Below are 26,961 nucleotides of genomic sequence, written 5' to 3'. Positions count from 1 at the left end.
AGACGAAATGAAGTTACGAATAGTGGAATTCTCTGACCAAGTCAGCACATCTCCCCAAACGTCAACAGGTCGCTTTTGGAATGGGCTCCGGCGACTCCCAGATGCGCTCTGTTTGGGTTTGCTGTTCGGGGGACAGAAGAAGTTAAGCAGCCCTTTGTTCTGTAGGCGGTCCTGGGACGCCCGCTGTCGTAAGCCAAGCGTGTGGCCTCGAACTGCACCGGCTCACATTGTGAGGCCTTTTCAAAAGGCCTACAGTGTCATTGTCTGCTCTCGAAAGAGAAAATCCCCCCTCTGACACCACGGCGAGTAAACAGCGGCTGCAGCGGCGGCTCCGGACTCGGAACCGCAGAGGTTCGACGCCGTCGGGCGTTCCTCGGGTCCGTGCGCGGAGCGTCCGAAGCACCGATGTTATTTCCCAAGTGGGCAGTTTCACGAAGCGAGACGATTCGAGTGACATTAGAAGGTGCCCAATGTCTGGTAGAGGCAGGTAAATAAAATAGTCACCGGTAAAACTAACTGGCAGAAAATAGCAGACACGAATTTATCAGTTTTAACGCCACGTTGTTTTTCTGTCACGCGCAACTCTTCTCTCACCTTCAATATCCTCGCGTATAAGTCTTATTAGGTGCGTGGGATAAGTCAAGTAAAAAGACGGTAAAGACGCTGTCTTGCATCAGCTGTCGACTCTCCGAGTATACTGCGTATCCACCCTTTGGAACGTCTTCACGTTTTGTTGTCACACCTTAACGTTTGAATCCGGGGAATTTTATTTTCCAGAATTTAAACAAAAGTTCAAACTTCAGCCCAAGAAACTGTTACCTTTTTCAAAAAAAATGTTTACTTTGACTTCAGGGCTCCTTGTAAAGTAAACGTAAAGAAAGTCGGCGGAGAGCATAGTTCAGGTTGTCCTGCAGCTTTAATGGAACTCAAGTCTGGACCTTGGCTGAAACATTCTGGAATATTGACCTCAGTGTTTGTACCAGAGCTCTGTTTTTGCCTTTTTTTTTTTTGGCTATTTGCCTTGACTGAAAATAAACCTCCATCGTAATGCCTGTCTTGTTGACAGGAATGGTTTTTCCTGCAAGACTTGCCTGTGTGTAGCTTCCCCTTCCGATTGATGGCGACAAATTTCCCCATTCCTCCTGCTGAGTGGTTGGCCTGTGGCGGGGATGCCCCACTGCATTATGCTCCCACCACCAGCTTTTATGGTAGTATGTTCTCAGAGCTCAAATTAAATCCGATCACCTCAGAATCATTTCCGAGAAGGGTCTCGGGGTATGTCACATGGCTCCAAGCGAATTCCAGTCGTGACTTAGATCAGCCTTGTCCCGGGAGCGGCTTTGGTCTGTGCTATTGTGAGGAGGACACATCCGTGCGGTGATGATGATGATGTTAATTTCTGGGCTGGACTTTGCATGTCCTGCAGCTTGGTGGCTCAGTTTGGTGAGAACAACCAGATGTTATTACTGTTTGGATTGCGTCATATTTTTTTTCTCTGTTTTGTGCAAGCGGACTCACTAAAATCCGTTTGAAAGGATCAAAGCTTCTCCAATCTTCTTATACTCTTCAAGTTTTCGCCTCCTAAAAACTCCATGAATTCCTCAGTCATTTCCATAGTCCAGCATTACCCGGCCACGTGACTCATCTGATATGCATTGCGACCTCAGTCGGTAATATTTATTCTTCATTTATTCTCTGTGTTCCGGAACGGCAAGAGGAGAATGGTCCGTTTGGAATGAAGGGTTGTTATCGCTTCTCTTAAGTGTTCATCAGGGGAAACAGTGAGACACAAGTCATCTAAGAAGAAAAAACAGTTTTGAAATTCAGCACAAAAAAAAAAAATCTTCACTTCCACTCAAGTAACCCAATAATTCCAACTCCACAACAACGACTCTACAGCGCTGTCCAAAAGTTGCACGTTATTTTGGGGGTCAACTTATCCGGTGAATATAGGCTTAAACCTAAATTAGACATCTTATTTTTGGGGGTCGACTTACGCCATATACGTACATTTAGTCGGAGTCGCTACATTTTTTCCCGACTTCAGTAACCCAATAATTGTTTCCGACTCCACAGCCCTGGGATTAAGTCCCGCGGCTTTGCAGTCTAAGTCAATATCAGTACAATACTGCGGTGTTCCCTCACACGCTCTAATGCAAACATACCACGGTGTTGAAAATGCAAAAAAATGTTAATTGAGAGAATTTACTACTACGTCTTCTTATGCCTTCCACCCCTCCTATGGCATAGGCCGCCAACAAGGGTTCTCCAGGCGTCCCTAAGAGCTGAGATGTCACAAAGTTTCGTGGTTGGCGTTTCTGTAGCTGGCAAGGTTTTTACGGTGTCGGGTAGCTGTTCCCACGCCCAACCCTCCTCCTTTCCCAGCCGGGCTTGGGACCGTCCATCGCGGAGTTAATTTAGCACTTATGAGCTGGTAATTACTGCCCCTGAATAAATACGTCTTATGGTTTCCAAGCTTGTCGGGCTTAGATAGTTTAAAAAAAAAAAAAGGCAGTTATCTGTTCAACTTTGAATCATTTTTCATGTCTTCTAACCCTTGCTAGTTAATATATTTATTACATTTACATGTATTCATTTATCAGACGGTTTTCTCCAAAGCGACGTACATCTCATAGATAGATGACATAGATGTGTTCATTACATTAGTAGAAGGAGACACTTGGATGCAGACGTGTGATCGAGTGCAGTTAGTTTTTCTTTCCGCCATATGAATCAATGTTTATCACACAAGTAGCTGCATAAAACTTTATCGGAATATCGACGGTTCCTGATCACCTTCCTAGTAATATTTTTTTTTTTGAGATACATTGACGTTCCATTACAAGAGTAGTTGTGTAAAGGTTTATCCAGACATGATCTTAAAGTTATAGAGCATGAACACTTACACCTTACATGAACTTAAGAGATGATGGGCGAAGTGAGTGTGGAAGAGGTGAGTTTTCAGACCGTTTTTAAATGTGTACAGGGATTCAGCAGTTCTGAGTGGGGGGGGGGAGGTCCTTCCACCACAACGGAGCTAGAATCGAGAAAAAGTTAATAGCAACAAGCACAAATATTCACTCTGTGTGTGTTTCTTTCTTTCTTTCTTTTTGTTTCCCGGTGGCCCCAGCTCACCTATTCATGTCATAGTGTTGTGCAACGTTTGAATAAAACCACAAGCTGGATGTGTTATTCATTGTTATGCATGTGGAGACAGAATTCCAAAGTGTGATGTTTTCTTGATTTGCGCGTGCGTGCGTGTGTGTGTGTGTGTGCGCGCGTGTGTGTGTGTGTGCGTCATCTCCAGCAAAGTGTCTCATGATTGTGGTATTTTCAAATATTGCAGTATTCACAGCAAAAATACTGTGATTGCACCAGACCTTCCGGGGCGGCGAGAACTCTCCTACAACCGTGAACACACACGGTCATGCGCTCGTGTGGCGGAATCAAAGTCAGTGACTTTATTGTCATTTCAACCGCGTACAGCAGGTACAGTACACAGTGAATCAAAACAACGTCCCTCCAGGAACGTGGTGTTACATAAAAGAACAACATATTACTATATATTAATATATACAAAATATATATTACAATATGATAAATTCTGTAAAAATGCAAACAATTGCCAAAAAAAAAAAAAAAAAACAAAGTCGGGTGCGAGAACTTGTTTCCTTTGAGTCTGCTTGTGGGAAAGTTCTCGCAGGCGGGTCGTGTTTGGACAGGTGGCTCCTTTTCCGGGAGAGTCACAGACGGGTGAGAGGTGGACGGATGGATAGAAGGACTGATGGATGCCCCCCCCCCCCCCCAAAAAAAAAAAAAAAAACCAGCAATGACAGATCAAAGCTGACTTTTCCACTCTTCCTGGATCAGCAGCCAACACTCGCAACTGATTTTGTGCCTTCTGATAACATGAGGAGTTTAACATACCTTGTCGGAATGGGAGTTACATTTCCTGTTGCAGGGAAGATTTTTTTTTTTTTTGCCCAAATGATCTTAGAAATTCTCATAAGATACAAGTCACCCTCATATGACTGGAACCCCCACCCGCCTCTAGTCATTCCAGTGCATCAAACCTTTTTGTATCATCGTTTTACACAACAGTGATCTTGTACATCAATGAAATATTTTTATTTAACTGATTAACCAGCCACTTGGAAAAAGCAATTTAAAAAAAAATTACTAAATGGTCATAGTGCCTTGTGTGAAGACAGCTCTGCGTTTACGGCACTTCCCTGTGAAACGCCCTTTGACGAGGTTTTTTCGTGTTGTGAATCGCTTGAAATATTGAAATAAAGTGGTTTTGAACAATTTGTCTTCCACTTTGGCACCTTTTCCACAAAAGAAGGGTGGATGCTGTAAACCGTGGTACAGTAGCGCCGCGGCCCTGCGGTGGCGAGGGGAGCGAAGAGAGAGGCCCGTGGATTTCGATGAGTCGCGCATCTTGATCGGCCTTCCGGTCCGGCGCGTCTCCCTCGCGCCGACGGAGCTGCCCGCCGTGCCGTCGCGCTCCGTTTCGCGCCGGCGGCTGACGGAGGAGCCCGAGAAGGAGAGGCGCGTTAAAATTTAAAGTTTGCTGCACGCGAAGAGCAGGGACTCGTGGCCGAAGAAGCAGATGGCCCGAGAAAGCGTCTGCGGCTCTGCGTTTCCGCTGCGCTGAGCTCTCCATCGTCACTTTTCCGCCCCCTGCAAGAGAGCAGGATATTAATAGCGCTCCCGTCCGTGAGGACCGATCAACAGCTAGAGAGGAGGCGCCGCTGTTGTGTTCGGGGCCACTAGGGGGCGCAGGGGTTGGCGCTCGCACCCGCGTTCCAATCCCTCCTCCTGCTGTAGTACCCTTAACCACGGAACTTACCCTGAATTGATGCGGTAAAAATGACAGTGCTGCATACAGGGGTAAATCACTGCGAGTAGCTTAATATATTCGGTCGCTTTGGAGAAAAATTGTCAGCTACATAAATAAATTTAAACGTATATGAGACGGGTGGGGTAAGTAGTGGCATCAAAGCTGCAAAAGCATTTACTCTGCAGTGTCACCTCAGCTTTTTGCTTAGAGGCACTCGTGAACCTTTTTTCAAAAAGAATAAATTTTTTATTTATATACTATACATACTGTATATAATTTTCATATATAAAGTATCCTGCATTTTTTTTTTTTTTTTTTTTCCCTTCAAGAAACATAATCATCCTGGCAGTCACCTTAGAAAGGCAGAAATGTCCAGAACCCTGATACGCACTGCGAATAGCGGCTAGTCTACTTTACGGTGAATTTATTCACGAGTAACGTCATCTTGTTATCCTGGGAAACGTCAGCAGAACAGGGTCCCGGATACGTGTTCATGGATTAATTTTTGAAGGCTTTCTTTTATGATCCCTCATGGAGGATCAGAGATGCTGTCGCACCGAATTGCTCTTTGCGGGAATCAATCGCATGGTTTAAGTGACTTAATTTTGTTGGTAATTGGATTAGTCCAAAGGGTGGAAACTCCAGTGTGTGTTAATTCTGGGGGTGATGAGCCTTGTAGAAGTTCTTTGATTATCTAAGATGAATCGGTACCTCCTCCAGTGTGTGCATCGAGCAGATAAGGATGATGGGATGTATAAGATTTGTCATACTTGTTGTGTGATCGAATGTCTGAGGAGCCACAGCCTTTCTGACCTTTTGAAGGAAGGTCTTCTTCTTCTTCTTCTTCTTCTTCTTCTTCTTATGCCTTCCACCCATCCTGGGGTATAGACCGCCAACAAGGGTTCGCCAGGCGTCCCTAAGAGCTGAGATGTCGTGAAGTTTCCTAACTGGCGTTTCTGTAGCTGGCAAGGTTTATACGGTGTGGGCTAGCTGTTGCCACGCCCAACCCTCCTCCTTTCTCTGCTGGGCTTGGGACCGTCCACAGTGGAGTTTTTGAAGGAAGGTGCTGATGCTATAAGTTTGGCATGAAACATTAAATGGTGTAGACACGCCACAGAGCAGATCTTGGAACATATCTATGATTCATGGACAGATAGTTGGATGGAAAGGTCGGATGTATGGATGGTTGGAAGTTTCAGTGGGTGGATGTTTGAGTGGTCAGTTGGGTGGTTGAGGGGTCAGTTGGTTGATTAGATAGTTGGAAGCTTTGATGGGAGGATGGTTGGATGAATAGACAGTTCACCCAATGGATAGATAAATGGAAGGATGATTGGGAGGTTCAATGGATGGATGTATGGATGAATGCTTGGATAGGTGGATGATTGGATGCTTTGCTGACTAGATCGCGTGGTTGGATGATCGCATGATTTGGTGGTTGGGTAGTCAGTTGGTGGTTAGATAGATGGCTGAACGGTTCGAGGGTTTGATGGATGGCTGGGTAGATGGATGGATGAATGATTGCATACATTGGCTGTTGGTTGCATGGTTGGATGATCAAATGATTCGATGGATGGATGGATTAAAAACTATTGCTCTTGAAGGAAACTGCACGAGGCTACAGCAGCACACATGCAAACGTAAAGAGACGGAAGACCCTGGAACTAACAGTGGGACAGGTGAGCATCACACCTCTACAAGCACAAGGGCGCCAAAATAAACCCAAAAGCGTGCGGATAACGAAGGGTACCCTGCCTCAACTCGGTTTCTGCGGGCAGGACTCGGTACCGATCGAAACGGCGCTCTTTACCACGGTACCTCGGCAAAGATCCGCCGCCCCACCTGACACGACACACAGAAGTGTTTAATTCCAGCCCTGGCGTCTAAATATTACTTTCGCTGCTGTGTCTTGGCGGTGCTCCAGCGCTCACATCGCTGTTGGGCTTCCTGCTTTCGCTCCCGCTGTTGGACGTCCATTAGAGCAGTAGGAGGAGGTCGGCGAGGTCAAGCGCTTCATTAAACCGCTTCGGCAGCGCAAACCCACGAGTGGCTCGACCCCCCGCTGAGAGACGGATAAGGGCCCCTCCCTCTATTTCACAGTTGAGTAATAGAGCCAGAGGTGCGGGTGCGGCATCCTGCATGACTCGCCGTGCGGGTGCGCGCGCGTGTGTGTATGTGTGTGCGTGCGTGTGTGCGAGGGGTGTGACTCCTGGTTTTCTGGGTCGAGGTCCAAGTTGATGACTGGCTGCCCTTTGGGTTCGACAGCTTGGCAGCACAACGCCGTCACACCCAGCACATTCCTGCCCGAAACACAGATAAAACAGCCACGCACACACTTCCACGACCGCAAACGCACACCACCCGTCCCTTCCACTCGCAGAATTCGGTTTGAGTTCCTTGATTAACATAAAAATGTTGGTTCCCTAAACACTCTCCCCTTTTCCCTCTTGCACCCTCCACCCCCCCATTTCTTTTTGCTCTTAATAGCCATTCGGTGCATTAACTCCGGACCCTGCGGCAGCAGCCTAGCATCCGCATTTATTGAGTTCGACCCGTAATATCTATAATACATCACCAGAGTCGTATCGGAAAGTGGCTGTGTGCGGTCCAGTGCGGTCCAGCTCAGCTCTCAGCGCCGATTTCCATTTGTCGCAATTCAGTGCCTGCTGACACACGCTTGTGTTTGCCTAGGTGTGGTGTTCACCTGGCGTTCCTCTCCCACTGCTTCCTCCAGGATCGAAAAAGCTCTCATCTGTGTGTGTGTGTGTATCTATGTAGCACTCTGGCTCTGTTACTGTGTGCCTATTTCTATATTAGTATATCAATTTCTATTTCTTTATCAGTCTGTGTGTCTATTTCTCTGTCATTCTATGTATCTATGTGTCTATTTCTACGTCAGTATGTCTATATGTCTATATTTCTGTCTGTTCCAATATCAGCGTATTTATGTTTTTCTACATCAAACTGTGTCCGTGTGCTTCTGTATAAATACATCTGTGTGTTTGTGTCTGTTTCTATATCAGTCAATCTATGTGTCTATTTCTATGTAAGTGTATCTGCGCGTCTGTTTCTCTGTCAGTCTCTCTATGTGTGTGTGAGTGTGTGAGAGAGAATACGATAGGGGTGCCTACAGTGCTCGTCTCTCGTGGATTGCTGTCGGTGTTGCAGCGCTCGGGATCCTTGGGGGGGGGGCAGCGAAGTGAGCTCCGCGCATCCCTCCCCGCCGCCTCCCACCCCCACGCGGCCTCCTGTGCGTGAAGAGATGAAGAGGCCTTTCTCCGGAGCGCCGAGGACTCCCACTCCTGTCTCTTAATCACCGTGAGAGAACCCACGTGTGGCGCCCCGTGCACAAGCGCCCCCCCCCACCCCCTCCAGCAAAAGAGGCCATTAAACTGCCAGGCTCTGAGGGGGATTTAGTGACGCGGTGACGCTGTTCTTGTGCTTCTGCTCGAGCTCCCGTGTCGGAGAAACGGTGGGCGGGACCCCATGTGCGTCGGCGATCCCGCCTGAGGAGGCTCGGTAAATGGTGGTGCAGGCAGGCGCAGAGAGGATGAGCGGCGTGAGGCGAAAGCAAGCCGGTGGATACAGTGGATACTGTGCACGTGGTGGATTTACCACGGTAGCGAGCCAGTTGAGTGGTCTGAGGTGAAACGGTGCAGAACGACGAGTTCGCAGTTTCATTCGGCCCCTCGGCTCTGTAGTGAGCTCCCTCTCTCCCTCGGGGCTGCTGAATCCCTGCCGGCGCTCAAGAACGCTCTCGAAGCCATTTGTTTCGGAGCCACTTCCCTCGTGACCTCCCGAGGCGTCCTTACGCCAGTTCCTCAACGCCTGCTCCCATTTACCTCCTTTTTACCTCTCCGTTCTGTTCATGTGTCACTTCTACAGGCAGCGACTGGAATATTAGTGCCATGGCAACAGTCGTATCAAACAAACCAGCTTATGCTTAAATAGCTGTGTGTTTTAAAGGGTTTAAATAGGTGATCCTTCTGTGCCACATGCATGAATGCAAATTAATAATAATAATAATAAATGAGTAGTAATGAATGAGGCTATAGAGAAAACTGGGAACCAGGGGCGGGAGGAGAAGAGATGTTCCGTGAGGACGACGGAGGACAAAGAGTGATTTTGGAGGGAAAAGGGAAGAATGGGGTAAAAATAAAAGTGCAGTGAAAGAGAGGAGTGTTATATTGTAGGCGGCCGGATATTTCGAGGGCCGTTTGTTCCTGTGGGCATCGTGTCGTGCAGCGTGACAGCATTTTTTTCCCTTTTAAAGCTCCCTTTGAAAACATCTGGGCTGCTGATGTCAAGGAAGCAATCCGCTGGAGGCCACGTGGGCCATGAGCCCGCCAGGGGAGGGAGGGAGGGAGGGAGGGAGGGAACCGCAGTGGTAAACATGGTGAACGCTGTCTGGGTGACCTGCTTTGTGGTTTTTTCCTTCCTTTAAGTGAAGAATGCACTTGGGTTGTTAAAGCGGAGCTGCGAGTGAGAAGCAGTGCAGGAATGGCTCACATGTGAAGGTCTTTAACGCGAAACACTTTGGTGAAAACACACACGGGCGTCTCTCTTCGTTCTCCGGAATCCTCTTTTCTCTCTGGAAATGTTAGGGAAGTGTTCGGAGCCCATTCTGGCGGCGCGAGGCAAGAGGCAGGGACAGGATTCAGCAGTTCTGAGTGACGGGGGAGGTCGTTCCACCACCACGGAGCCAGAACCGAGAACCTCAGTGCTTTACCCTTTGTGCGTGGGACCACCAAGCGGGTAGATGTGGAAGAGCGTAGGGGTTGGTTGGGGTGTAGGGAATGATCAAGTCTTGTAAATATCTGCGATCGGTTCTATTGATGCATTTGTAGCCATAACCGGGGTCTTACATTTGATCTGGGCAGCTATAGGAAGCCTCAGGTTATTCGTTGAGTAAGTTCTGTAAAAGTCTTGGCTATAGCAGCAAGAAATACAAAGACACGTTTTTATAAAGTTCAAGCTACGTTAAAAATCAAAATAAATTTTAAAATGACCGAAAATAATTTAAAAAAAAAAATTACACCATCTCTGGAATCCCAAAACCATCTGCGGAGGAATCTCTGTCTCTCTCTCTCTCACGCACGCGCGCGCACACGCACACGTATTCTGCACGTTTTTGACTGAACAAACTTTGAGGCCGTGGTTTGCCTCCAAATGACAAAGTTTGCGCTGCCGTGTCGGGTCGTGGTTTTGGGCACTAAACCAGCGTGATTACGCGGAGAAAAAATAAATGATAGTTTTTATGCTCTCCTGAGGAAAGGCTCTTAAAACTCTGCTGAACCGTTCAGTGTTTTCCCAAAATCCACCACTGTCCGCTTGCGATGGGTCTCCGGAGCGCGGTCGATCCCGGCAGACCGCGGACGTCCCCGCTCTCCGGTTCCCTCCTTCCCCCCCCCCCCCCCCCCCCCCCCCAGCAGGAATAGCTGAGATGCTTTCATGGCAGGTTGCCATGGCAACAGGGGCATCGGAACAAACCGGCATTCAGGTCTACATAATTGAGAGTGGAGCGAGGCCAGATTGCGTCGCCCTCGGACGCGAGAGAGACACCCGCGTGGACTGGAGTGGTGGAAGCCGGATTACCGCGGTGCCAGGGAGGGAGACAAAGAAAGAGAAGAGGCGGATGTGTGCCGTGCGAAAGACTTTTTTTTTTGGGGGGGGGCGTTACTGGTTGTTGACGGAACCCGAAAGAGCGGCTCTCTCGACGGAACGCTCGGCGGCCGAGGCACCCGCACGTGACAGGGGTGCAAACGTCCCTGCGGCACCGCGCTCCCCGGAGTCCCGCCCAGGTCACCGCGTCCCCGTCCCCGAGCAGCAAGATTTATGGCACGTGGGGCGGAGGGACGTGACCGCGCAGAACGGTCAACCGTAAACCAAGGCCGTCCGGCCCGGGATGCCTCGTTATGGGTGTCGTTCGGAGGAATGTTCCGGATTGTTCTGCGGTTCGCTGTTTGCTCCGATGCACCAGTTTCTCAGACACTGTGTACGGTTCATGGGCGCACGACCGCGCAGTATGTTGCATCTGTGTGTGTGTGTGTGTTTTTGCCCCAGAATTTTCAAAAAATTCTGCAGATAGTGGTTGTTTAACTGGCAGAATGGAACCCACATTGTTAAAGAATTTTCACTGAAATATTTATTATTTAATAGAGTTTTTAAAGACATTTTGAAGCACATAACTCTCAGTACTTAATGTTTCTGCGGAATTGTGGGAGTCGACATGTTTACGGAACCCCCCCCAAATTCATTTTTTAAATCTGATACACTGGAATTAAGTCACCCCCACCCCCCCAGGATTAACTGTCACCATTTATTTGTGAGCTCATTCCTTCACTCCCTGCCTCAAGGTTGTTGGTTTGAATCCCACCTCCAGCTGTAGTACCCTTGAGCAAGGTACTTACCCCAGATTACCCAGCTGTATCAATGGGCGGAGTTTGGACATGAGCAGTTTCACTGAAGAAGTATTAATTAAGTAGTTTATTAGTTTTACTCGGCCGTTATTTGTTCAGGTCCACTTTTCTCCCCATTCCTTGCGTGCCGGTTTTCCACCGGAGGAGCCCATCCGGAGGAGCGCCGATCAGGACATGTGAGAGAACGGGGAGGGGCGTTTGCTCTCCGCCGCCGCTGGAGTCGACCGCCCTCGACCACGACCGCATTTGACCCCCCCAAATCACAACCGCCCGAGCGCCGAGTCACTCGTGAGCAGCGCAGCCGTTACCTGATCGTGACCTTGGAGGGGAACAAGGGCGTCTTTGTTCACGGTCCTCAGTTTGTGTCTCGGGGACGACGCTGCTCTCTCGTCCCGGAATCCATGACCACCCCCCCGCCCCCCAAATCTGTTTTTTTCACTGGTTTTCGACATCTTAGCATCACCTTCGCACATCTCACACTTGTTTACTGTCCTCTCTTCTCCCAGCTCTTTACACTGATTTACCCACTACTTTACCCATTGAGTTATTCAGTTCAGCTGCGTTTTTCTCCTGGTTATACAGTCATTTTGCTTCCCCAACAGGTATTCTACTCATTGGCTACAGTGTGTTTCACTCTGCGAAGCACACCTGCCTCCGGTCACGTTGACCGTCTCGGCCAATCGCAGCCTGCGATGACGGCAAATATAATATCGTAACTGAAGCAGCACGATCGATAGTACTGTTACTTCTTCCTTAATAGTATTTTTAATCCCTCGTTGAATTGGGTCTCGTACAAAGGAAGTCATGCAACGGTTTATTAAAATATACTCTTTCCCCCCATATAATGACTCATTCGGTACAATATAATTTCAAGTTCAAGGTTTATTGTCATAAGTACAAGAATCGTGTACAAAGTTCTATGAAATTCTGGCTTGAATGCTTCTCCACGGGATACAATAGAAAGTACTAAAATGAATAAAAAATAGCCAGATGAATGAATAATATCAGTAACAATAACAGTAAATACCAAAATAATTAAAAGTGACAATGCAATTGACTCGTTTTTTCCTTCATTTATGTGGTAATTTCCCCCCCCACAGCAGGTACTGTATTTTACTCACCGTTTACCGTGTTTCGCTGCGCTTCTCGCAAAACCAAACCAGCGACTGCATCAACTGCCTACTTCGCGTCACGTTGACAACGAATGAAGCGCAGCCACGGACTACGGTAAATACAGTACAAAATCCCAGCTGAGACAGTAGAGTGGGGTATTAATTAATTTGGACAACTTTTTTTCCCTCCCAAAAAACTTGGAATTCTAAACTTCTTATAATACATTTATTTACATTTATTCGCTTAGTTGATGCTTTTATTCAAAGCGACTTAGAGTGTTCGGTTACTTACAGTTATTTACCCATTTGTACAGCGGGGTAAATTTATTTATTTATTGTGGTATCTCCGCAGGAGATGGGATTCAAACCTGGGTCCTTGAATGGCGAGGCAGCAGCTCTAACCATTACGCCCCCTGCTGCCCCTTGTGTTCCAGTGTGCTTTTTCTCTCGCGTTTCTCAAGGGATCTGTTTTAGCTTACTCGCTCTGTGTGTGTGTGTGTGTGTGTGTGTGTGTGTGAGAGAGAGAGAGAGAGAGAGAGAGAGAGAGAGAGAGAGAGAGAGAGAGAGAGAGAGAGAGAGAGAGAGAGAGAGAGAGAGAGAGAGAGAGAGCTCGCGTTCCAGGCTGTTCTCACAAAGGAATGTGTTGAAAGTGTCCGTGGGCGGGGAAGGGGATTAAGAGGGTTTAACTGCAGGCCCGGAGCGGACCTCCGCGCGTCGGGTCACAGCGGCTTCGGCCCCCCGGAGCCCCTTCGCTCCGTTCCATCGCTGCTGCCGGAGCGCGACCCGTCGACCCACCCCGTCGATCGCGGTGCGCGGCGAGCCGGCGGCCCGTTCTCACTGCTACCCATCGTCCCCTGGAGCGACGGCAGCGTTATGCAACATGACGCACGCAGAAACGCGCGGCTATGGCCTCGGGAGGCGAAGTCGGGCTGTAGGGCTCTGCTCTGTCCGTCTTATTGATTGTTTACCGTGTGCCTGCGTCCCGGTACCCTGTTTTTACCGAGTTTCTACTGGAAAAGGGCTACACGGGAGCTGCCCGTTCTCCTCCGTTTGTTACTTTCTTATTTTATTTATTCATATTTATTCATATCGCTGACGTTCCCCTCTCGTGTTGAGCTGTTTACGGTGATTTACGCAGCAGGGCAATTTCTATTGTTTCACTTCAGGGTAAATACCTCGATCAAGGGTACTACAGCAGGAAGTGGGGTTCGATCCCACACCCACAGCGCACTGGAACTGTTGACCTGTGAGAGATTGTACACGCATGCCAGCAGCCATGAGACCGACCCTTTAATAGCTGGCCAAGGGGTGTGTGTGTGTGTGTGTGTGTGTGTGTGTGTGTGTGTGTGTGTGTGTGTGTGTGTGTGTGTGTGTGTTGGCAGTGATATGGCTCTGTAGGGATGGCACTTTCTGGAGACTTTATTACATCCACGTGATAGCCGTCCGTGAGCTGGGGTGGGCGGGCAGCGGCCGCACACCCCTCTGGGCCCAAAGGTCACCGTACCCTTCATACAGTAAGAGTCCGGTAATAATCAACGATGACTAACAACAAGATGCCATAATGACGATCGTCATATTGAAATGGAGCCGAAGGAAAGCCGAACTCCCCCCGCGGGGCTCGTACGGCCCTGGTCGAACCTGCAGCCCTCTCTTCCCCTCCGCCCGACTTTCCGCTTCCTTGATTTCTGTTAATTGCCGAGATTTTGCGATGTTTGCGGCCGAACTATCGCAGCGCCTGTCATAATTAGCCGCGAAACCCAGCGTGTGCATATTCCTCAGCTGGAATGTGGAATTTGTTCTAAATCCGCTTACTTTGCGAGGCGGGAGTCTCGCCGGGGTAATTTTCACCGAAAGTGCGAAATAAACTCTTCCGAGGAAAATTTCAGAAAAGTACCAAATACGGCATGTGGATCAGTCTTACAATGTTTCACTTCCTGCCACGAGAAAAATGAACATTTTCTTCTGTTCGTTCATCCATCCATCCATCAGTCAAACAGTCAATCAGTATCAGATTATTACATTGTACACTCTTGGTTTTTTTTTTTTTTTTTTTAAATTATTTTTCAAATATGTCTGCTGAAACATTTTCCCATAACTGTATATTTACGAACCACCAGGAGTCCTCAAATGTCATCTGATCATCTGTCGCATTCGTAATAATAAGTAAAGACAGTCTTATTTAGTAAACGCCGCACACACCGTTTCACATTTCCGTATCTTCACTCAAACAAGGTTTAATCAGTCAAGGTCACTGAAGGGAAAATATGTGAACCCCAGTGTTTAGCAAGCAGCGGAACCTCCTTCGTTGGCCGTAACCTGGGCCGAACGCCGTACCGGTGCCCCCAGCGAAGGCCAGGAAACGAGAGCGAACGAGAGCGAACCCGGCCGTTCGATTCGATTCGTCATTGGGGTGTTTATTAACGTCAAGTGACGCGTAACGACCACTTCGCGGGGAGCCTCGTGGTACGGCTCAACGGCGTCGAGGGACGACGTGTTACAGTAATATTTTATTGTTAAACACCCTTTAACAGCTTTTCCCATGAGAATCATCCTCTAATAAGTGAATTTGTTTCCTCCATTGTTCAAGTAGCCTTGCATTTGAATTTTATTTAATTTTATTTATTGTGCCGAATATTGCGGTTTCCTTCGGAGGATACTCGCATTAATAGGCGTGCTGATGTCGTGTTCTCAGTAGCAATATTAAATCTGAGGCTCTAACTTCCCTTTGAGGGTTTATCCAGCTGCGTTTAAATCCCGCAGTTGAGCCGCGAATCACTTCCCTCGTTTTTCGTGATGTCGCAGTTCTTGCGCTCTTGTCTGGATTTGTTTGCCGTTGCTCGTTCTTGGTGCTTCCCTCAGTTTTGCTCTCGCGAAACTTGTTCTGCAGAACAGGCCTCGAAAAGATTTTTCTTTGCGGCGTAATTACGTTCTGAGCTGATGAATTGCATTGTGTCTTTTGGGAAACCGTTAATCTCTTACTCATATCGGAGAACGGCAGCGTTTGATCTCGCTCTGCGGATATTTTGGAGGGTTAAGGTTGCATGATTGTGGCAGTATTTCACAGATGATCCTGCCGGGGTTCATTTGCCCACTGAAGGATGGAGGACAAATCAATGCAAAAGAAAATCCCAACAAGCGATACACCCTATAATGGTCAAGTGGCCTGTAGCTGTATGTGAAAAGCAGGTTGCCCGTGGAGTTGAAAGAAGTTTGTCACAGTTAGTGCGCGATGGGACGCAAGGAGGCCGCGAATCAAGACGAGGTGAGCTTTGTCAGGGCAGTTCATGATTATGCACTTCTATGATTATATGATAGGGTTTCTTTATTGAAATGTCTCGGGGGCAAAATGAGGCATGCGGATGGAGACGAGAGAGTCCGTCAGGGCAAATTTCGGACCGGATGCTTGTTTTATCGTATTTGAGATGAGTTTAAATGTTAAAATGTATTTAGTGTTGCTACTTTAATAAGACCGTTAATGTCAGGAAGACTGCGGAGCATCTGGAACAGCAGGATAGAGCGGGGAGTGTTTTGTTTTTGCAATATGCCGGGTCAGAGGAGCTGCCTCGGGACAAGGACTGGCGGTGTGAAGGACTTGCTACTGTAAGTGACTGCGGAGAAGAATGAGACGTTGAGTCCAGCCGGGCGGGGGGATAAAATGCGCAAGACGTGGAAATACCCTGGAGGAGACGTAAGCAGAACGTAAAACTATAGTATTCGTAACATAATACATAAGAGGGTTCCAGCAGTTTTGAAGAGCATGAAACCAGGCCGAGAGTGGGGAAGATGGAACGTGGGTTCAGGATGAATAGTCTCCAGCAGCGAAGGATGTCAAAGTAAGGAGGCTTCCTCAGATCTCGGGAACCGTGTGAAAACCCGGAGAGACATCTCGAAGGATTATTACAGAGCCGACCGGCTCTTCGTCTTATTACAGGGGCGGTAAAGTGATTAATGCGAAGGCCAGACTGGTTGGGGTTTAGCATGTCACAGTAAAGTTTTCATTTTTACTCTGCCACTCTTTATAAAGGTTTTGGCATTAACGTTTCTGTAGAACATTGGTTCCTTTGGTGTTTAACACGTAAAATGAATCGGATCTTTTCTACAAGCAACGGAATTTTGCTCTAACAATACAAGATGTTCCGTCAGTTCTTGTTGGAACAGGGAGATGAAATGACTGACGCCTTCTTTGGTGGCTTTTTTAGGTAGACATCTGGGTCCGGATGACTCATTTTTTTTTCTGTGGAAGCAAACACAAGTGTCCTGTTTTGGTGGAGATGACAGCAAAAAGGCGGAAAAAGGAGGGAAGGCAGATGGTGGCAGCGAGTTAATGAGCGGAAGAGTGTCGTCTCCAAAGAGATCGAACGCAGTGAGATTCTGTCCCTTTCCGGTGGGTCCGTGCTTCGGTGGATAAGTGGGCGTGGAGGGCAGCGGTCGTACAGCATCTTTGCACCTGCAGATCATATCAGGTGCTGAGAGCCACCAGGTGAAATGGAAGATGGGTGCTTGAATAAGAGTTTCAACAAGCAAAAGATGGGTGGATGGACTGATGAGCGGATGCATTTATGGATGGAAGGACGGGTTGGGTGGAGTTCATCCTCGCATGAGGATCCGTTCATGTGATTGGCCGCTCGCTACAATTTATCATATACAGCCATTCCCCGACATACGTCCGAGTTCCGTTTCGACCGACCGGTCGGACCTCGAAATTGACGCAAGTCGGACGTATGTTAGCGTGGCATGTAGAAGTCGTATACCTGTACAACGTTGTCTTATCCTACTCAGTTTCTATCATGATTATCTCATTTTTTATTAACCAGCTTTATTAATTGACATTTTAGATTATTCTGTAGTTTTTGTAAACCTTTTATGTAAGATTCTTTAGTTCATATTTCATCATTTTTATTTTTTATGTTATGCAAGTTCTGTCGTGCTTATCTCATTTTTGTTTAACCAGTTTTATGAATTGATATTTTTTAAATCACGAAAAAAAAAAACACAAAGTGATTTTAAAAGTTATTTTGCTCTATTTTTTACCTTCCTATCTTAGTCTTTCTATGATTTCACCAAACGCAGTACAGTAGTACATTTATCATTCTTTAGTTTCTATTTTATCATTTTTTAAAATACCTTTCTTTAGTTTCTGTTTCATCATTCTAAAGTATTTTGTGGAAATATAAAAGCATAAAGGTGACATTGCCTTTGTTTTATTGTAGTAAAGCATACAGTTCTTAGAAAAATAAAATGCATTGAAAAAATACATAATATGCAATACAAAAAATAAGTAAAGAACAAAAAATCAAGACATTTAATCAAATTTATCATCTGAACTTGATCCCTTAGCTGCAGTTGTACTTGGCTGTGGGTCGCTAGCCGTCATCTCCGTGCGTTGAGGGGCAGGGGGTAGTTGGGGGAGTCCCATGTATGTAAAACGGGCTTAAATTTCTTTGGATCGTTTGCTTCTTTTTTCCCTCATAGATTTGACGAAAGCAGTTTAAAGCCCCGAATTTGTCGATCGACCTTGGCGAATCTTTCGACGTTCTAGTCCACGCTTTCCAAATCAGCAAGGGCTTTATTCACGTGTGAAAACACATTTTCCAACCTCTTTACAATGAACTTGCGTGGCTCCTCCTCTTTTCTCTTCCTCTTTCCTCAACTCTCTCTTCTTCTACTTCGATTAACTCTCCGTTGGTCAGTTCCTTCGATTCAGCATCTGATAACTCTTCCGCATCTTCCACTTCGATTTCTAATTCGAGTTTCTGCCACTTTCACAATTTTCTCTCTAATTTCGTCAAGCGCATCCTCTTTATCGAAGCCTTTTAAACGTGCGTACAGAACGTTTGAGACGTTTTTTTTCCAAATTCCATACGCACGCGTGCAGCCGTTGGAACTGGTGGATGTACGACTAAGCGTAATTTTTATATTTACATATATTTTTTTCTTTATTTTTAAAAATGTATACAGTTGTGTTTTCGGTCGCATGGACGGATGGTCATAAATCGCATAGGTCGTAAGTAGGGGAGAGGCTGTATGTGTGTTTTAACAATCATTTTGACTTGATGGTGACCTTGTCAAATGTATATATAAGTATTGCTTAATCCTTAAGAGCTGCATGCTTGAAAATAACTCTCAATAATAATATTAAAATCTAAAAATAATAAATTCGTAAATAAAATGTAAAAAACGTATACGGCGCTGTCTTTAAATGGCGATATCTTTGAAATGTTGACTTCAACGGTCGTGATATAAACTGAAGTAAAAAGGACAGCTTCAAGTGACGGTGTGTGTGCGGAGGGGGCTCGATTTGATCATAAACTAAAGAGGAAGTTGAGAATTGGCGAAGCCCCGCTGGAGGTCCCCCCCCACAGGAAAGGCGCCGATCGGGGAAGCGCTGGGCAAATTTCCTGTTGGGTCCCGGGGCGGGAGAGGAGCGGAAGGTCGAGAAGGTCGAAAGAAAGTAGCGTCTGGTAACGCTGCGGTGAAACCACCAGAAAAATGTGCGCAAAGCAGGGCCCTTCTGCTTCTGGATGGGTACTTTTCCGAAAAATCGCTTCGTTCTTGCGAGTTCCGCTTTTTTTAGGCGTCCCAAAAATGTTTCTTGACATATAATGAAGTGGGAAAAGCAGAGAAGCAACAAGTACCGCCGGTAATAAGAACTGGCACAATGGAATAAATCGCAGATGGATAAGGAGCCTGTTAACAGAGGTAACGCTGGACAGCTCGGCGAAACACAGCTCTGTGTTCTAGATGTTCATTAAAGGTGTGATTTCAATGAACGTGGTACGCTTGCGCCACTGTTTCGTCCAGGTGCTGGGTGTTTTTGAGGGCTGTGTGTGTGTGTGTGTGTGTGTGTGTGTGTGTGTGTGTGTGTGTGCGCGTGTGTGCGCGTGTGTGCGCGTGTGTGCGCGTGTGTGCGCGTGCGTGCGCGCGCGTGCGCGGGCCGGCTCTCAGCGTACGCCGCGCTTGTTCACCCCCTTGTGTTTATGCCGCTGGCCGTGAGAGCGCTCGCATTTTAATGAGCCTTCATCAGTAGGAGGATGACATTGTGCGCATCGCCGGAGAAGATCGGGGTGGGACGGGCGATGGAACGTTACGGGCGCGATAAAAGGAGGGAGAGGTGAGAGGGGAGCGAGTAAGCAGGAAACGGGACGGAAGGGGTGAGGGCGGCATGGGAGGAGCGAGCTGACGTCACTTATAAAGCCACCTGGGCGCCCGCCGCCCCGGATCGGGGCTCCGCCGTCCCCCTGCACCCGAAGTCGCCTTCGTACCCCGTCCAGATGGCGAGCCGATTACAGCAGGGCAGAGACGCGCGGAGGTTTTCCTCTCACCGGGAGCGAGCAGATACTTATCTGCATATTCAGAGAGCAAGTATGGAAAATATGGCTTGATGTCTTCATGTCGGTGCAGTTTCCTCCGGGGCGTCGCCGGGACTCAAAGCACTTGGCTCTTATCTTGGAAGAGCTCGTCTGGAATCGAGGAATCTCGCTTCTCCACTGGGCTCCTTCCTTAAACTGATAAGAACTAATAAAGCTCAGCAGCGGGACCCGTCCTCGGCCCTCGAATAAGACTTTATTTGTGAAAAAGGAGTGCGTCCCGTAACCCTTGATGAGCCACATCTTCAGTATATTGTAAGAGCGCCCCCCTCAGGGCCCGTTCCTGCCAACAGTCGGGATGCTCCGTAATTAGTCCTCTCGCTGTTGGGGTGCTACTGAGCTGCCAGTGCCGCTTTCCTTATTTGCATTTACCATCTTTTTGTCCATCCGTTTGTTCGCCTGTCCAACTACCCAGCTATCCGTCTGCCCATGTGTCCAAACGTGATCTGTCAGTCAGTCCGTCTGACTGTGTCCATCTGTCCATGTGTGTAGTCATCCATCTATCCAGCAAGCCAACTGTCCATCTATCCAGTTGTCCATGTGTCCATCCATTGATCCATATGTCCAGCTATGAATCTATTCATCCTTCCAACCAACTGCTTAACTACGTCTCCGTTCGTCCAACCGTCGGCCTGTCCATAAATCCATACATTGATTCACTTATCTTTCGAGTCTTCTATCCATCCGTATGACTATCTGTCCATATCTCTCGCTATCTCTTCATGCATCCATCCATCCATCGGTCTATCCATCAATTGGTCCACATATCCGTGCGTCAACCCAGGTTGCGGTTTCTGAGCCGCGGTCAACGAGGGAATGAGTTTGCACGCTCGTGAAGTTGCGCTGAAGCTCACGTGTCCCCGGTGCTCTCCCCACAGGCGCTGGCTGCCAACGCGGGCACGGGGTTCGCAGTGGCCGAGCCGCAAGTGGCCATGTTCTGCGGGAAGCTCAACATGCACGTCAACATCCAGACGGGGCGCTGGGAGCCTGACCCGTCCGGCACTAAGACCTGCGTGGGCACCAAGGAGGCCATCCTCCAGTACTGCCAGGAGGTAAGGAGTCCCGCCGAACTCGGAGAGCTCCGCACCGCGGACTGTCCCACACGCTCGTGGTTGCGCGGACTCAGCACTTCGCTTTGTGCAAAGTGCTTCGTTGTTGAGCGGTTATATATGTTCCTTGTAGACTATTTAATGAGTAAATGGTGTATCCTTGATGTTCAGAATGTTTCCTTAATTTCTGCTTTTACGCACAGTTTTTTTTTTTTTTTTTTTTTTAAATTTTACTCCAGTTATTTCTGGGAAATAGGATTAATTTGAATATTTTCTTAGTACTTACTATATTAGTACGTTACTTAGTACTATGGGTTTGCGTGAGAACATCAGCATAAGGAGGAACGCTTGCCGAATTTCATCTTCTCAAACGATCAGGTTGCTGGAGATGAGGAAGTGTGCTTGTACCACACACACACACACACACACACACACACACACACACACACACACACACACACACACACACACACACAGGTAATCAGCAGACATCTGTCTCTCCTTTCGTCTCGCTTTCTTCTCCAGACTCACTTTCACTTCAATTCTTCTCTTTCCCTCTCTGCTCCTCTCCACTTTCCTCTCTTATTTCATTTAATTTCATTTGTTATAGTCCTTGTTCTATTACTTAGCTTACCTTTTTCTCAAAAGCACACTGTGATTTACCCCATCCGTCTACTTGAATCAGTTTATTTGGTCCATCCATCCATCCATCCATCCATCAACTTGTCCAGTGCTGGGTTGGAGTGGCCTGGACCCTATCCTGGAAGCATAGGGTGTGAGGTGGTGCACATTTCTGTTACATTTGTTCATGCAAAGCAACCAAATTGCCCATTTACACAACAGCAATTTTTAATATATCAATTCACGGTTAGTTCCGTGATCAGTGGTACTAAATCGGGAGGTGGGATTGAAACTTGGGTCCTTCAGACACTATCCACTACGCCACCAGCAGCCCCTTAGTTTAATACTCACATAATAAGAAGAGTCTTCAGGACACAATGAAGTTCTTTTGTTCGCAGTGAGTCAGCTGGCTGAGCATATTTGGGTTTTTTCCGAGTGTTTTCTCTGATCTGACGTCTTGTGTTCCGGCCACATGGAAACAGGAGTTTTTGTTTTCTGGAACTCGGTGGAATTCGAATGTGGGGACGGGGTTTGAGCTCGTCTGTGCAGAGCAATGCCAGGGACAGCAGGTGCTCCGCGGCACCGATCGATGACAATATTGACGAGCACCCGCCTTGCGCCTCGCTGCTGTGTGAAGGATGCTCTCATTTCGTTATTATTCTCTTTCTCTCTCGTATTCCCGCGGCTCTCTTGGCTCTGTCAATACCAAGTGGCTCACCCTTATATGTTATTGACATCACGGTTGGCCGTGTGAGCACATTTTTTTAAGGGGCATTTATCCTTGGTTGAACTTGATTTAAACTCAATCTAGTGCTGGCCGCTGGAAGCCTCAGAAAAGCTGCGTAGGCATCACTCGACGTTTCTTCTGCTTCCCTTTAAATCAGATGTATCCGGAGCTGCAGATCACCAACGTGGTGGAGGCCAATCAGCCGGTCAAAATCGAGAACTGGTGCAAGGAGAAGAAGCAGTGCAAGGGCCACGCCCACATCGTGGTGCCTTACAAGTGCCTGGGTGAGTCTGCCTGCCTCATGGGCCCCCTCGAGAGAGACCTGTGGAAAAGGGTTAGCCGGTGTACCGATATCCACGGGACCGATAGCATCCGATTTTAATCACGACAATCGGCACGAATACACGCACTCAGTTTGCAGACGTATTTGGGACTGGAAGTCGGATTGTAACTCGATTTGTTTCGTCAATCGAACAACTGTGTCGCAGTCGACTAGCTTAGTAATACGTACGTTTCCTCGCTTTATTTACAGGTACCGTTCGGCAAAAAACTCAACTAAAGCTATAATGAATTAAAAAAAAAAAAATCATTTTCAGAAGCTTTATTGGTACCAATCACAGTTCTATACAGGGCTGTTGTGTTCCACAGCCGATCCTGGAAACGGGATGTGAGGCAGAGAATGCCGTGAATGGGACTCCCGTCCATTGAAAGACTTTTGCTTCGTTATCTTTTACTAACGTCCGGCCACTTTCGATGTGAACTTTATTCTCTATGTAGTCAATATAAGCATAATGGTACAGATATAACTATTGTTTTGCTGAACTCGTTGTTCTGTAAAAGTGTCGGATATAGCTATAATAAATGAAAGTCACAGCGTAAGATTAATATTTTGTCAACGTTAGGCTGTGTTAAAATTAAAACCGATTTTAAGTAAATAATAATTTCAGCAACTGTGCAAATTCATGTTTAATGTCGTGATGATTGATTTATCCTATAAACGTGTAGCGTTTGTCATTTCGCTATTTACGTTTATTCAATTAGCAGATGCTTTTCTCCGAAGCGACATACAGCTCAGTGAGTTATTAACTGTGGATGCTCTCAAATACCACACAAACACCTGACACGAGCTGTAAACACTGTGAAAGCAAGTTGAATTAGTTCAGTCCCACCCTCCTACTCTGGGTGCGTTCTGCTGCCCCTAGTGAGTGGACGTGGAAATGCAAGGGACGTTTGTGCGGCAAAAAAAGGCGGAAAAATGTAGGAAGTAGCTGGCGTATAGCGAAATGTCGAAAACGAGGTAAATGATTGACATCGGTTCTGTGATATCAAACCCATTTCCTGAAAATAGCGTATGAACTGTTGTCATGCCCGCTTTTTACCCTGATTTAGTTGATCACATTAATAGGCAGTTACTATTATTACTCTTCCCTGAAAGATACTCTGCAGAAATAGACTCTTCCAACCTCATAAAATGTACTTAGCAGTTTGTCTAATTTTATTTTAATGCCAGCTATCAAAATAGAGGTTATTATGTAAAGGAAGGCATTTGGTGCAAAAATCAGCATCATCACTGCCTGAGTCCAACAGGCTTCTTTAATAATGAATAATTAACAATTCGTAAACACTGAGCTGCAGCAGCACACTTTCTGGAGCTACTGGAACTATTAATATTCAGCGTCCCGCTGAAGGGCTTCCCAGCATCGCCCCGTTAGGGCCACAAGCTCCTTTCTTCAGCTGCTTTTCTATGCCACTGTGCTGGACAGTAAAACATGGGCCTATTTTCCTGCTTAGACAATTATTTACACCACAAAGTCTTCAGAAGTCCTTTGTGGATCCTAGTGTTTATGCGGTATCTGTGTAAACAGCTGGATGTTTACTTGAGAAATTATGGTGAAGTACCGCACTTGTCCCCAGGGTACAGCACCGAGGCTCCTCGAGTGCCGCGGAGGCTTTTCTGGTCCTAAGAGCTGCTCTGGAATGAGCGGAGAGCCAAGTGGCACTCGATCGGCACACGGTGCGTCGTGGTATTACTTTTTAATCTTTACCAAAATTTTTTTTAAAAAAAAGCAAAAAAGTGGCCAGTTAATCGGCAAAATTAAATGCAAATTGAATATTGGCAGCGATTTTCAAGCTTCTGACTCTCAATACATAAAATGTGCAGAAATTCAGAACTGGGAGGAATCAACATATTTTATTTACAAATAATTACTGTTGTGTCAGAATAATTTAAAAAATCACCAATATGATGCATTAGGACGAGTGGACGCCCAGTCTGGCCAGTCGTGGACACAAGTGTCAATAAATATCAGTGTAATTTTCATAATTTTGTTAATTTGTCAATAATTGTTTGTTCATCCAGGGAGAGGAGAGTGGCCTGGGTGTTCTTCCCTCGGTCCAGGTGCTCCGGGTTCGAGTTTTTAATGTGACTTTTCTCCCTGACCAGCAGTCCTTTCGGTGTCTTTATGATGGATCCGTTGAAAGGCGGTGGCTCTATTCAGCACCCCCCACCCCCCACCGCAGCTGCTCTTCTCGATCTGCCCGCTAATTCCGCGAGATATACGGCGTCGCCGTGGCCTCCTCTCTCCCGAGTGCGGTGCTTTATGGGATGAGAAAAGCCATTAGCACCCGCAGCCAACTGTGAAATGGGCCGTGGGCCGTGCCTCGGAGAGCCCGGCGGGAACACGGGGGGGAACCGGGGTATATGAGCGAAAATAAATACATAGAAATAAAATTGTTAATTTATTAGCAAACAAAAATCAAAGTGACTTAGTGTTAAGCTGCTTTGCAGTTATTTACCCATTCATACAGCTGGGTAATTTCATTGGAACAATTTAGAATAGTACCCTTGAGCAAGGTATTTAAAGCTGGAGGTGGGATTTGAACCTCTGACCTTTGGGTCCAGAGGCTGCGGTGCTAACCACTATGCTACCAGCTTAATTTTTTAAATTAATTTTGAAAAAATTGTATGGTTTCTGTATTTCTCACACACACGCACACCCTCTGTGTTTTGCCACGGGTCGGGTTCGACACCCCGGTGCCTTAGCGCTCACCTTGCCGCCCACCCCGTTCACCCGTCCGTCCCACTGTTTCTCTCTTCTTGCCCCTTTTTTCCTTCCGTCCTCTGCTCCATTCCGCCCCAGGAGCTGCCGACTTGAACAAAGCCGCACTTTAATCTGGTTTCATCATCGTCCTTCAACGTGGCTTTTTGTGAAAAATGTCTTTAATTTCAGCCGAGTCGAGTTTTTGTGGTTTTATTGCCTTTTATTGCACTTTCTCTCGCGGTTCCGTTCAATGGCCTCCTTCTTTTGTTCCTTTCGCCACTTCTATGTGCTTCTCACTTAAGTGCTCCAGTTTCTGCAAATTGCAGTCGCTTTTTTTCTAATAAAAGGGGTAAATTATTTCTATATGTAAGTAACCCGTCCAGTTAAATACACTCTCGCAGCGGCTAAATGCCTCAACTGTTTCCTGTCTATTTTAAAGTGCAGTAAGTGCAAAATGTCATTTTTACCTGCTGAAGTGTGCGTGTGGGGGAGACACCTGTCCCCAGCGGGTGCGTAACTCGACGCGGTTCGTTATGAGGTACCTGTGATCTGATGCCCCGCCGAGCCATCCTCCAGCTCTCGGTGGGGTTGGGGGGGGTCACTGTCACAGGAAGGAGGAGCTTTATGGTGGAGATGAAGACGTCGAGAAGCTGGATAGATGCCAAAGAAATGGGTCGCGGGGGGGAGGAAGGGCAGGTTTGAGCGGAGAATGGAGCGAAGGAGATAATTGAAAAGGAACAGACACTTCGGTGAGGTGAGATTAGGGAGTCCTGGGGCTTGGGGTTGGGGGGGGGGGGGGACATAATTGGATGAGGAACCCAATAGTCCTCTGGCTTTTTAGAAAGACTGCACTATTCACACACATTGAAGAAGAAGCTTTTGTGGCTTCTGTGTTGGTAGAGATGATGATAAAGGGGTTTTGCACAGCAGCCTAAAGTCAGCACAATCAATCAATCAATCAGTTAATCAATCACGCCAAGGGCCGCCTGACCCCTCATCAAGGGTTTTTGTCAAGTAGCAAGTAATAGTGTCGCTCACTCATCACTGCTGGGTCACAGGTTCTGTACTCGAGGAGTTTGTAACTCGGTTGGTTCGAAAGTCCAAAGTCACTGTAGCGCTAATTTACTATTAATAAAAATGAGTAACAATTAGCATCAATTGATTTTTTTTTTCTTGTTCATTAATTTGCTGGTTATGTTGTGCAGAAACTTCTGAAGCTGTAATAAATGTGGAAAAATACTCTGCAGAACATATTTCCTGGGCTTTCTCCAGAACTGATCCGACATAAAATTATATAAAGTGCGCGCACACACACACACACACTTTCAGAACCGCTTGTCCCATACGGGGTCACAGGGAACCGGAGCCTACCCGGTAACACAGGGCGTAAGGCCGGAGGGGGAGGGGACACACCCAGAACGGGACACCAGTCCATCGCAAGGCACCCCAAGCGGGACTCGAACCCCAGACCCACCGGAGAGCAGGACTGCGGTCCAACCCACTGTGCCACCGCACCCCTCCTTATATAAAGCAATAAATTAATTTTATTTAATTACCTGCCATTTTCAAAACCTCTGACACAGTCCCTGCTGTTGATTCATGTGTCCCATGAACGCGGTCGGTGTTCGTCAGCTTCTGGCCGCTGTCAGCCGAATTTCTGGGGGAAAAAAAACGTTCATGTTTTCATTTGTAGCACAGGAAGCCAGTTTAATAATAGTTATGAGGGTCCGGTCAGCAGTGTGGACGACTGTCACCGTGTACACTTCACCTGGGGAAAAAAAAAGA

General features: G+C 47.1%; 1 protein-coding gene across 4 annotated transcripts in view; it reads left to right on the top strand.

The window, feature by feature from the left end:
* LOC108924815 (amyloid-like protein 2) overlaps nt 1-26,961 on the top strand; it is a 53,783-nt gene that overhangs the window by 7,321 nt on the left and 19,501 nt on the right. For all 4 annotated transcript variants that reach the window (XM_029250533.1, XM_029250531.1, XM_029250532.1 and 1 more), the window contains exons 2-3: nt 20,617-20,790; nt 22,293-22,419. In XM_029250533.1, coding sequence (XP_029106366.1) covers nt 20,617-20,790; nt 22,293-22,419 — 301 coding nt within the window. The remainder of the gene's footprint in view (nt 1-20,616; nt 20,791-22,292; nt 22,420-26,961) is intronic.

Source organism: Scleropages formosus, chromosome 3 (genome assembly GCF_900964775.1).
Source record: "Scleropages formosus chromosome 3, fSclFor1.1, whole genome shotgun sequence".
In the NCBI taxonomy this organism is placed as follows: domain Eukaryota; kingdom Metazoa; phylum Chordata; class Actinopteri; order Osteoglossiformes; family Osteoglossidae; genus Scleropages; species Scleropages formosus.
Note: the sequence above shows the minus strand (reverse complement) of the source record. Positions and strands in the feature narration are given on the sequence as shown.